This window comes from Bacillus rossius, chromosome 5 (genome assembly GCF_032445375.1).
Source record: "Bacillus rossius redtenbacheri isolate Brsri chromosome 5, Brsri_v3, whole genome shotgun sequence".
Taxonomy (NCBI): Eukaryota; Metazoa; Arthropoda; class Insecta; order Phasmatodea; family Bacillidae; genus Bacillus; species Bacillus rossius.
Genome location: NC_086333.1, coordinates 50569105 through 50582975, shown reverse-complemented (window position 1 = coordinate 50582975; position 13871 = coordinate 50569105). Strand labels below are relative to the sequence as shown.

The 13871-nt window shown below is 33.0% G+C and overlaps 1 protein-coding gene across 1 annotated transcript in view; it reads right to left on the bottom strand.

Annotated features, from left to right (window-relative positions):
* The window catches only part of LOC134531786 (FERM, ARHGEF and pleckstrin domain-containing protein 1), a 348816-nt gene that overhangs the window by 73047 nt on the left and 261898 nt on the right, over positions 1–13871 (bottom strand). Inside the window, exons 4-7 of the mRNA XM_063367704.1 lie at positions 9634–9856; positions 7769–7892; positions 6904–6991; positions 4871–5026 (exon numbers count right to left, since the gene is read on the bottom strand). Of these exons, the coding sequence (XP_063223774.1) occupies positions 4871–5026; positions 6904–6991; positions 7769–7892; positions 9634–9856 (591 nt within the window). The remainder of the gene's footprint in view (positions 1–4870; positions 5027–6903; positions 6992–7768; positions 7893–9633; positions 9857–13871) is intronic.

Genomic DNA, 13871 nt, shown 5'->3' with positions numbered 1-13871 from the left:
CAACAACTGCAGGTTTTAATTAACACAAAACTCTCACACTTGTCTAAGCACAAGGTTTTAACTTTCAAAGCATTCACAAGTTTTGCTAGCTTCTGTTTCTTCCTTGTAAAAAAAAAAAATTCACCGATTTTACGTTCTAAACATGTCCAAATTGTTTTACCACTGATGTCCCTGCCAAGTGGTTTCGAGCATACATGATGTTGAGAACCTGAATTGCCTGTGCATCTTTTATCAACACTGTAGCTAAACCAGCAGGTGGGACTCAATCCTACCACATGTAACAGCAACAGGCGACACAAACAACTTACTGTTGTTGTAAGGTGTACATGCTTGTTACAGCTAACAACTTAAGGAGGATCTGTGGTTACGAGCTCTAAAGTTGTGTAGCGTTAAGGGTGCAAATCATTTGCCTCATTGAAATGGCATGCTGTTTTTGCACCAGTAACGGTCCTCTACGGGAGTTGAAGAGGTGGTCCTATAATTTTATAGTAGAATATTATAGAATACCTATAATGTTTACAAAACTGTCCACCTTAATTTTTCACACCTAAGAACACCAGTAAATACAGAAGTTTGAGAATTTTTTTTCTGTCCAAAAAATAAATATGTAAAATACATAACCATCAAATGAAACTACCATGGTAATTCTTTTGTAATCAGGCATCTGTTGGAAATCTTGCGCGGTTTGTAAATGGCATGCTAACACCCGGAGATTGGCGGCCCTGCCAGGCAGCCACCTAAAGAAAGGAAGCAAGCTACAATCTATATAAATCAAAATGTAAATGTTTATTTGTACAAAATAGCTAATCTCCGAAAGTTCTTCACAGATTTTTTTGAAATTTTTACACAACATTGCATTTGTATATGAGTGTTTTTATATATATAAACAAATTGAATCTCCGAAAGTTCTCTACCAATTGCTTTGAAATTTTGACACAACGTTGCATACAAATACGTGCATGTTTTTATACACATATGTTAAACCTGTGATACATAAAAAGATAGGTCTAAATGAATGTTTGTGTATTCATCTTCTGTTTTGTAAAGTTAAAGATATAGAGAAGAAGATATAGACATAGTGATAGAGATATAGTAAGGTAAAAAGAGATAGAGGGAGATATGCAGGTATATAGAGAGATATAGATATGGAGAATTATATATATAAACATAGATATGTAGAAAGATATAGAAAGTTAGAGTAATATGAAGAGAAATGGATAGAGAGATAGAGAGATAGAGATTTATACATATATATATATACACACATATATATAAATATATCGAGATTTATAGAGAAACATATAATATAGAGAGAAGAGAAATAGAGATAGATGCTTTGTATATGTGTACCTACTTCAAACAAATTACGAAAAATTTGTGTGGTTGATCTTTTTTTTCTTTTCCACTTAAACAGAATGAGCCTCAGCAACATTTGGCCAGTTCTGCTAGTAAAGCAATATAATTATTTGTTAACAATAAAAATGTTTTGCAAACCTCATTATATTAACAGAAATGCATAGTACGTTTTTTAAAGTAAGAACTACTTTTTAATGAGTGAAGCGGAGAGTTTATATTGAAACTGAAATAAGAGTAAAATAGGAACAGACCATAAAAATACACCATGTATTTAGGAAACACATAAAATTATAATCATGAAAAACTTTTATAAGGTGAAGAGTATATGAATATTCCTAATGTTTATTTAATATTCACAGAAATAATACATGCCAATGGTAATAACTTTACATGCATAAATAATTAAACCAATAAGACAATTAGAAATTATACTAACTTAAATATTGGAACTGAATAACTTTACTACAAGTTCAAATTTAAACACAAAAATTATATCTGCGCCAGAACAATCCACACGTTGTATACACTTTCCTGGAAAAGCTTTTAAATACGTACCTATATTACAAAATGCATTCATGCAAGATATGTGAAGTATGTGAAGCATGCTTCATGGATTAAAAATTATTATTTTATATTTAAAAGAAAACATTATATTTTGTTACCAAAAGCATTTTTCAACAAATAGCTCAGATTTTTTTAAAGATGTTCTGAGCATTAATTTTTTTTTACAAAGACTAAAAGCAAGAGGTTCTCAATTACAGTATAATCATAGATATACAGTTATGAAGAAGAAACTAAATTAAGAAATGACCAACATTCATTCTACTGTGCTTAAATGATGTCCAAAATCAACATTTAAACAATATATTTTAATTAGCTACCAGGTTGGAAGGTATTCAGATGCAAACATAATAAAACATAATAAAATTTAAACAAATTGATAGTATAATATTATTTTAATAAAACTTTAAAAATGATTAAATAAATTTTTAACTTTTGTATTTATTTTAATTTTTAAAGAAATTTTAGATTACACTGATAAGACCCTACTTTAAGTAAAAATTTATATTACAACATAAAATTTATAACCTGTTACAATAAAGTGTTGTTTTAAGAGTACATACAATCATTAGAGTTACAAGTTACAGTGGTTCTTTTAAGAATTTATAACAGCTTTATACTTTGTAATTAATAAGTCTTAACTTTTCATCTGATTTATCATAAGTTTTATTTATTTAATTTATTTACAAAAAAATTTCCAAGTTATGGTTAAGCAGACAAGTGAACATCAAAAGAGAAAATCAAAAACACACATCTGAAAGAGAATTATTCATCATACTACAAATTGCAAAACTTGCTACGGTTGGTGGTTTACAAATCAGAGCATAGGCAATAATTTCTGAAATGGGTCAGGGGCAATGAACTTACAAAGCTACGAAGTAAATCTACAAAAGCTAATTACATACGTGGTCAACCCACAGTTGCAAAACCTGTGGTGTAATTAATTTTATTACCTCAATCTGTGTGCCAAGTTGGAAATAACATGAAACAATGGAGAAAAAAAAATTATAGGTCTTGTGAAATTTACAAAAAAGTAAGAAATCTCTGTAATTATAAAAAGAGAATACATAAAAAGGAGAGTTTAGGACTTGAATGGCTCAGATGTTTATTTGCAATGCATATCACACTACGTATTTAACACTATGTTAACATTTCCATGACAGCTGCAAACAAATTTTCCGCTTAAAATTTTCAGACATTCACCTACACCAAAAATTATTGGATTCTAATCACACACATACATACTTCTGTAAAAAATATATGCAATTATAAAGAAAAATATAATGCAGAATTAATTACATGGCAGGTCAATTTTAATTGCTATACAACCCCTATTTTATAACGTAGACCATCAAAATATATTTTAATAGAGAAAATTACCATGATAACTGTCATTTAAAAAACTTTATTTTACGTGCTTACATGAAACATCTTTAATTGGTATTCAAAAATTAATTATGAAATCAAAATAGCATAATAAATTTTTTTGTACATAATTTGCATTATACAAACATCAAGTGTATCTTGCCTATTAAACCACATACTGAAAACAGAAAGATTTTATACAATATGAGTGTTAACTTTATAGTTGTTACTCTTATTTTTAACATTCATATTTGATTTTACAGTAAACGAACCTATGTAATAAGGATATACAATGTGAAACTTAATGATAAGATATCAGTTAATGTCAAATGGCTTAACACTCTTGCCATATTTGAATAATCTTTATAATAGTAAGATAAGTTAAGTTTTCTTCATAGCAGCATTTCAAATCATTCACAACTGCTGTTTTAGATGTCTGTACAAAAATTTATTTTTTTGACTCTGTACTTACAGTACAACTTCACATTTTAATTGGCTTATTTATGTTTCAATAGATGATAAGAATTACCTTCTGTATGCCATATCATGAATCAAAATTTGGTTTACATCATGTTGCATGTCTTTTAAGTGCTCCTACTAGAAATAAAAGTTTTTATTTTTTTTTATAGAAACATGACAACTGAGACTAGGATTAACTTAATCTTCAAACATAATTCAATTAACTTAAACACCTAAAACATGTTTCCTAAAAGCACCAAATAATTTAGTAAACTTAAGAATAAAAATATCTGACAACACTTGAGTCTGTACTATGCTAATATTAATGTCAGCTACAATGCTCCCACGAAAAAGAAAAAAAGTGAGCGAGTGTCTCAGTACTAGCCAGTGATGTGTAACATCTAACCTCGGTAATGAGCCAATTGTTCTCATGTTGCAAATAAGCTTGTAATACAAAACTCAGACACAAAATTTAAAATAATGTTCTTTAAAAATAATGCTGAGCGTGATAAATATATAAGTAAATTTGTTTTCAACTACATTTCTGGATGCTTATCACACATAGTTTCCGCACCCATTGTGGAATTCGTTGCCGCAGCAGCTACGTCGACTATTGAATCATTCCATTTGCACAGCCAAATTTTAAACTATGTAATGACTCTGCTCCGATAAAAGCGAAAAAGACTTGAAAAAAAAATACTAAAACCACAGTTTATACCTGATTTTCAAAAAGGAGTTTTATTAAAACACTATCAATCTTGTTAAAATTAATCTAAACAATTAAAATTATAAAGTTTCCCTTTGTCTTTGTGAACTTCTGTTTGCGCCATCCGCCAGAGATGCGGTAGTTACACATTTCCGTTCCTTGACTCCCGTCGCATTCACGTAGTTACTCCCACCAAATGCCATGCATCGAGAGATAAAGATGTTACACATCAAAAACTTTGACCTGCTAGTATTAAATTTTAGATGATACAAAAACAATACTTCATGCAGTACTAATATTATCAAAACATAATCTGTTCCCAAAAATGTATTTATCATGCGAAACAAGAGTTGGTAACCTGGAATATTTGAATTTCTAACACAAAAACTATAAAAAATAAATAAAACAATTATTAATACTTACGTAGCCCTCCGGATGAAGTTTGATTAGAAACCTCTTTCTTTTAAAGCTAATCTTGCGAATTTTTGCCCACGAGAAGGTGTTGATCTTAGTGAAGTTTTGAAAAACCACTATACCCATGTGCGCGACTGCCAAGTTTAAAGGCACGCCTTCATGGTCCTGGAACATGAATTGCTTGTGAATGGCACACTTCAATTTAGGTAGTCATTTTATGCACACACATAAACATAAACATCATGTAATCAGATAATTATAATGATGCATTAAGGATTATTGTATTAATTTTTTGATTGTCTTTTTAGTAGAAAAAAAGGCAATTGCAAACATCCAAATTATAGAAATGGTGTATTTTTATATTTAAAAATGTTAGAAACAATCATCATGAAAGACAAAAAAGTTTAAGTGGCCTGTGTTCAAAATATAACAATTGTAATCAAATATAAATTATATTTAGGTTTGTTATACTCATACAGTGAACATATTTCTATATAAAAATTAACATATAGAAACACTTGCAAAGCAGTATTTGTTGGCTGATACACAAAAAATTACATTGTAATATTCATAAAATTTATAATATACAAATCAGAGATGATAACCTTTAAGAGAAAGATCGAAACTTATAACCAGGGACAAGATTATATGGTTTTATTTTTGAGGTAAATTTTATTTTTAAAAACTTTTGTATTTTTTCATGAAGATAGTTAATATTTTAAAAATATATGAAAATTAGTATTACTCAATACTTATTTACCAAAAATATCACTTTTTTTTTACAGATAGGCCTACATGATGTACTTACACAGAAAAATAATTTGTAATAATCACATTAGGGACAGAACAACAAAAACAAAAAATTAAAATAGGCAAATTTTTATGTATTCGAAAAATGTGCCAACATCATTAATGTAAAAATTGTTACTAATAGATGTTAGATTAAACTAAATGAAATTGGTTTTTTGCATGTAATTTAGTTCTTTTTTATTTGTAAACATTTAATGCTTGATAAATTACAGTCATTGAATTTACTAAAGTAAAAGTTTTTGTAATTCAGTTAAGTTTTGTAAAATTGCTTGTTGATTTCCAGATTTTAGTTGCATTTCAGTGGTAAGTGGTGTATTAACATGCATTTCATTGTTATGTGTTGAATTAACATGCTTTTCTGTTGCTTTTCTGCATGCTTTTGGTTTTATCGCAATTCACTATATAATCTTTTCCTTACTAATTAATAACTAATCTGTCAGCAATGGAACTGTGCCAATGAGACAAAACATTTTTTTTGTAAATTAAAGTCTAAAAACATGGTAAACATTGTCTAAAAAAATGTGCGTGTGGAGTCCACACCTGACAAGTGAAACTTCTTACTTTTTAGGTACTGTATAGGTAGAGATAAATTATTTTCATTTTTGATAAAACTATCCACATAAAAATGAATGATAATCATAAACTCAATTGCACAAATCAATAACTCTTTTCTACATGAATAAGTAAATTGTAGATTCTTTAAATAAAATAAAAGAAAAAGGAGCGTCAATCGTCCGCCGTTACGAAAACTGAGAAACACAAGCAGCATTACGAGAATTCTGTAGCATGACTGTTGCATCATTTCTATCTCTACCTTGCTGTCGCCCCTTCGGTCATTACAAATAGCATATAGAATGCTCCGCTACATACCTATCCCCCCCCCCCTTTTTTTTGTCTTCACATTCGACCACTAGCACTTGCGTTGCAGTGACGTCGCCGCTGACGCACTCTCCCCCTATATCGGTTTCCCACCACGTCCCTAACTATTCCCCTCACGCGATTGGAATTTTGTTAAACGCTTGAAAATTGTTGCCTCCTGCCCTCAGTAAAGAAGTTTCACTTCAAAACATAGTAAATTTCAGTAAATTTTACTTAGTTATTTTTTATATATTCATCAATAGTCTGAATAAAGAATATTTAAGTTGCAGTAGGTAAGCAAAACAAACAATAATCTAAAACTTCTCCATGTATAAGGTATCAAAGACCAGTATCATTACATTGCCGTTGTTTACCTTAGCAGGGTGCATCTTCATGCCATACAATTCACATCTTCGAGCCGTCTCCAAAAGATTTAGATCAGCCTCCGCTGGCGGCTGCCCACTAAGATCATGAATACCATAATAAAAAATTAGTTAGTGCAACATTACAATTTAATACACAATTACAAACACCACAGTTAAGAATTTATAAAATAAATAAAAAACTCCCAAAACAAAAACTAATAATAGAATATAAATAGAACAAACACTAATGTATTATCATAAAACAGAGAGTTTATTATGCTTATCTGTCTGTCATTAATGCAAAGGTGAGATGGAAAGGACTACACCATGATTTTATACATAGATACTACGGGAAAAGATAGGAGTGAAGGGAGGGAGAGACATGTATGTGTGCCTGCAAATTAATTTTTTTTTTTAATATTTTAATTTTTTTCCCCATTTTTTTAAACTTTTTTATTACTTTTATTTGAGGCGCAGTTGTGACAAAATCACAAGAAGGGGTAATGACGGAACCACGAGAAGGGGCAATGATGAATCCCATGAGGAAGGGCAGTGATGAACCCACAAAGAGGGGCAGTGATAGACACACAAAGAGGGGCAGTGATGAACCCATGAGGAAGGACAGTGATGGACCCACGAAGAGAGGCAGAAGCAGACCCACAAGAAGGGGCAGTGGTAGACCCATGAAGAGGGGCAGTGGTAGCTCTATGAGGAGGGGCAGCGATAGCTCCATGAGGAGAGGCAGTGGTAAACCCATTAGAAAGGGCAGTAATGGACCCACGAGGAGGAGCAGAGGCAGACCCACGAGGAAGGGCAGTGGTAGACACTCACAGTACGTTTTATGTATAAAACTAAAACTAAAAACATAACTCACGCATGTTTCTTGTGGTTTTCCATTATCCTCCTCTCTAGCTCATGGTCCTGGTTCGGCACAAACTTGTAAGAGGAGAGATACGTGTGGTCGGGGTAGTCCTCCACCACGTAGTCCCCACACTCCGCTGAAATGATCGTAAATTGTCTTTCAAGCAAACTTCTCTTGCTGAGCACAAATAAATATTTAAAAAAAAAGGTTGGATACAACTTTGAACTTCTAGCCAATTCACCAATGAATACCATGAAACAACCTAGTACACACATAATATACAGTTAAAAGGTAAATGCAAAGATAGGGTTAAAATAAACATTAAAAAAGAGCGAGACCAGCTTAATTACATTAAGTATTAAATAGTTTATTCATTACTACTAATAACCAAGATTAGTGAAACTGAGGCAAAATGGAGACGATACGAGAACTCTGTTGTTAACATGTTAACAGTTATTTAAGACTGTCCAGAGGGAGGAACAGGGGAAGGGAGGGATATCCCCCCTCCCCCAGTACAAGCTTCAGGGACACCCTTTGAGTTTTGAAATTGTAAAGAGAAATCATATGAAAACTTACAAAAATGTGAAAAGTGCATATCACAGTTACGATTATTGAATTTTTTTTAGATTGTGGAGTTTTAAAAGTTGTACATTAAAAAAACATCCCTTCCAGCATAACCTAAAGCCATATGTATATTTAGAAGTACCTATTTCTTCTGAAAATGTTTTGGAAACTTCTATAAACTCCTAGAACATTTTAAGAACTTAATGTACATAACATCTTTTACTCCAATATTCCAATAAGATCAATTAAAAAAATTTTCTCATATTCCATACGGCGAAAATTTTTTGAATGTTTTTAACTCAATGCTTCCAGCATTGAATAGCTTAAAGAATTTCATATTATGCCAACAAAGATTGTTATGCAATAATTTTTATCTTCAAACACTATTTTTCATCTCTAATATGTGGTTGTATAAAAATTTTCTTCAGACCAAAGTTTAAGATAATATTAATATAGTTAAAAAAATTAATTTAAACAAATTGGTTACTAAGGAAATTTTGATTTCTTTTTTAATTTCAACCCTTGTTTTTACGGTAAAAGTTCATTTCATCAAAAATTGTTTCAGCCAAAGGTTTTAGATAGTGTTTAGGAGTTTTAAAATAAATTATAATGGATTTGATAGTATGTAACTTAGTTTCAATTGCACAAAAAATAAATACATACGTGCACACGTCTGCAAATGTGCACATCGCAGCCACGCTTATTCCATTGCCACAAAAATAATTCAACAATGTCAAAAATTATTCTGAAGTAGGTATAATATTTTGCCATTATACTCAAAATGCCAATCCATTAATACATAAATTCTGAACTAAGAATGTTTGTAAAATTACTTTATTTATTGAAGTTATCATGTTTCAAGAAAATTTTTAAGTTTTGTATATATTTAAAAATTAATATTTGATGTTGGCATTTTTTTCTCAACCGCACATATTTCCTAGTGGCCATATTCCGCCTGTTCAGTTGCGCCCCCCAGGTTACGGGTGTGTCGCCGCCTGTGTGCGATTTTTTTTTCCTAACCTAACTAAAACTAAGTGTATTTTGGAGGGGTCCAGGTTAGGGAGGGACCTAGGTGCGTCTCAGGCCGAATCCTATACGCCTAGTCATGCTGGGATTAGCCACGTAGGGAGAGGGTCGCATGCATCATGTGCTAGGAGGGGATTAGCCAGCCATGGCAGCGATCGGCGCCATGACTAACTCCCCTCACTCTTAAATCTACGACTATAACTAAGAGATAGGTTGGGGCCAGGTAAAACCTGCATAGACATGCGGGGATGCAAATTGTGACTGCGGGAGAACGGGGTGGGGCCGACCTTGCACGATGTAGGAGGCCATCAGCGCCGCTGTGTTGTCGTTGCACTGCAGCAGCCCCTGCGCGAGGTCTCGCTTGATCTGCAGGCAGAACAGGTAGCGGGTGAACTCCTCCTCCAGCTGCGCCGGGTCCGGCGTGTAGAACTTGACGCAGAACCTCAGCAGCGTGTCGACCAGGGACAGCTCCACCTGGCGCGCCAGCGGCTTCTCCAGGTCCAGCCAGTACTGCGGGGCCCGGGGAGAACACACACGTACCCGTCACACACACAACCACATGGCGTCGAGCCTGGGTGCCTGAAGGCCCAGTCCACAACTGCGATGTCCGCGTGACCGCTCCCCGCGTCATGACGGTCCGAAACACACTGGTCAAACTTGAACTCTTTGTCCCAAATCTGTGTCCTCTGGTACAGGGGCGCAACAACTAAATTTCCAAAAAAAGGGGGGGGGGGGGGGAATATACTTTTTTTTTATAAAGAATCATCGATCCCCCCTATTTAAGCGGGGGGTCCGGGGGTTCTCCCCCGGGAAAATTTGTATTTCAAGGTGGAAAATGGTGCTATTTAAGCAGTTTTATTATCTAAAAATTGATTACACAGCACTTTCTTTGCCCCCGTTTGCCCCCACTTCAAGGTTTCAGAGGGGGAGCAAAATACCCTTGTCCCCCCCCCCCCCCCCCTTTGTTGCCTCTGCTCTGGTAGCACAGAACAACAACACTCGTGATAATTGCCGTTTTCCTGTTCCCGTTTCAAAAAAAGGGTAAACAGAACCCAAGAAAGCATGAGACAAAATACTTATCAGTGCTGTCCGTTTGAGACCGGCGCTTTTCAAAGGCCGAACACGCAAATTATTTTTGGCAGTGCCGTTGGAATTCATACATTAAAATTTACTTTTGAACTATGGAACAAAATATGTATTATTGAACTCCCACAACTTTCACACGTTAAATAAATTTTCACATTATATCTGCGTACTCATTTACAATACATAGAAAAAATTAAAAACAATTAAGAAAAAAAAAAATTCGGCAGTCTAAATTAATTTCGCTCTGGAGACTACTTTAGAAATCAGTAAGTAGATTAGGACATCGGACATCGCAATTGTAGACACTGCAGTTTTCACTATATTAGACAACAGAATTGGAGAGGAGATATACTGGATGGAAAATGACTTCCAGTCTTTTTATCAAATAAATTTGGACAGATACCCTCAAATATGTTTTAAATCATGTTACACTATCAAAGTTTATTTCTGTTCTAAGCTGTCTCAAACTTACCAGTTTTAATCTCATTTTGAAATTAAATAATGTATTACAGTGTTGGATGGAATATCTGAAATTGTTATGCTATTTGTGCATTTTTAATTTTTTAAGCATGTATAACTTACAATGATATTTGTTGTATTATAAAATTAATGTTCTGTGATTTTTTAAAGTTATAGAAACATAATAGCCTTTTAACATGTAAAATTATTACGTATACGACTTTTATATTAACATTATTTTAGTTATTTAACTTTTATAAATTCTTTAAATGCCCATGCGTTCTTCGCCATTTTAAAGATTAGTTGTGACAAAAACGGATGTCATCTCCGTTTTTGCTACGCAAGATTTTGATTGGCCAATTGCATCCAACACCCAACATATTTTTGAAACCGTCCTATATGCAAAATATCCGATGGAAACTCTAGTCATCCAACTTGTCAAACATACATGGCTACGCTAGTGACGTTTTCGGCGACTTCATAACCCTCCAACTTTATTTGACAAGATGTTGGAAGCGAAAGTTTTTTGACAGTGTAAAAGGGCCTTTATTCTAAGTTTTTCGTTTTAATTACACTGCCGTTATTTATTGACTATCGTTAATCTTTTCCATTTACGTATTTTAACAGGGTTTCCACACAAATCTGTAATAAAATTTCCCTGACTTTTTCGGGCAAAAATTTCAATTTTTCCTGACTAATTTCTTTTTTTATTCACCTATTTTGCAGTTCTCTGGAAGAGCCTCCACCATACTTATAGCTGGCATAATTCTCGCTCCATTTTCTTTACTTCTTGCCCACGCTAATTTACAGCGGTTGACACTACGCACTTAAAAAACCATCTAAAAAAAATGTTTGAACAGTCTAAATGATGAAAGAATTGAGCATGACATTTTCTGGCCATATTACTCTAACTAGTAAATTTTTACAAATATTTCAGGATTTCAAGTAAATTCCCTGACTTTCCCTGACAAATTCCAAATTCCTTTACCTTTCTCTGATTGTTCCTGTCTCTTACCAGAATGTGGACATCCTGTATAAGTTTTCCTTTGATGTAATTCAACTATATCACTACAAATAGTGTTCGCAGTAATACTGGGTTCAGATTCATACACGGACATGTATGCTTTGTATTGTCCCAGTACCTCCAATAGTTAAAGTTATTCGTAAAACGTTCCCTGAATAGATTTCCAGTATTAACTGCGCATATTAATAAGCATAATAAAACAAAATAGTCAAATTATTGAATATTTGACTATCTTTTCCATGGTTAAAAAAATCATGTTTAAATTAAACATCAATTAAAATCAGTGTTATCTCGAAAAACATATTTCATATATGCAAAAATAACCATAGCCCTGTGCTGTACAGTTACATCTTTATTGTAGTATTACAAACTATTTATTGGCAACTGGTTTCCAAAGTATTTTTTTTATTCTGTGCATGGTCTTTAATAAGGCACCATCCCAACATTTTCCAAGATGATTTCGGAGTAACCATGGAAAACAGAAATCAAGATAGCTGGATTGGGAGTCAAACCCGGGACATATGTAATGTGATTCTAGTGATACCACTGAGCCAAATTTATGAATATGTGTGGAAGTTGAAATACTATCTTTTAGTAGCTGGAGGTGTTTTTTTTCCTCCCGAGACAAAATTAATTTTTGGTATTATACTTTTTTTTCCAACACAGTCTGAATATTATGTGTTATACGTACTTCCATCAACAATAAAAGTCCTCAGGGGGTTGATATTAGTCAAGCAACATTTGTAAAATACAGTAGTTTAGCAGGCCTATCATAAAACAAGCAAACAGAAAGCTCTCTGTAGAATACTCCATCACCGACAACCTGGAGGTTTGCTCAGGTGAATTTTATAATGCCAATAGATAAAAAAAAATTCAATTATTATTATTTAAACATATGAAGTCTATACCTGGGGTCACATTTGCCATCAATAATGTACCATCTGTGCTAACATTAAGCAATAAACAATGCAGACACTATAAATGATACATAATGTTTTGGGTCTCACATGTCAAGGTATAGTACTGATGAATGCCCAACAGTCAACAGTTGCACAACAGGGGTGGTGTTCTGAAGATGCAGTTGGCTGATAAAGTGAAAAGTCTTGGAAGAAGAAAGTTCAATGGCTAACTGATCTCTCAATAAATACGATAAAGATAACTTTAATCTTTCTGAGACGTCCTTTAAACTCCTGGAAGAGTGCAGCAATTACAGACGACATTCTGGCAGAGGCTATAATATCATTACTATCAGCAGCCAGGATCGCTAAATAAGCGTATCTAGGTTCTGAACTGGATTCAAAACCAAATGAGCTACTTATCTTTAATTTGAGAGTTTGTGTTCCCTTGCACATATTACATTATGTATTTTTTTTTACTTATTACCTGTTATTACTTCGAAAGCAATTTACTTAATTGTTTTTCGGTCTTAAGTCTGAACATATCATGCATTTAGTATCTGAAAATGCACTGCACCTACCCAGAAAGGCATTCAACCACGAGAAAAAAAATTCTTGCTTCCAATTTAAGAGTCCTGCAGCAATCCAAAAATATACTGCATCAGTGAACCTAAATCATTGCGCAGCTACCCAAAAAAATATGAAGCTTTACAAAAATATGCATCTATTAAAAAAATGTCCTAAATACATATATCCAACAATGCCCTGTAGATATTCTAAAATGTCCGACAGATATCCAAATATGTCGAACTTGTACTGTTGGTTACTGACAGCATTAAAAGAGGCTTTCTGTTTTACCCTACTTAAGTATTTTAAGTATTTACAATTTGATTAAAGAACTATGAAAAATTATACAGTAAATACAGAATCTTATCATAGGAGAGTTCTTAAATCATATGCTCTGTTTATAATACTATATATTATAATTGCATTATATATATATATATATATATATATATATATATATATATATATATACATAATGGCTCAAGCTTTTGAA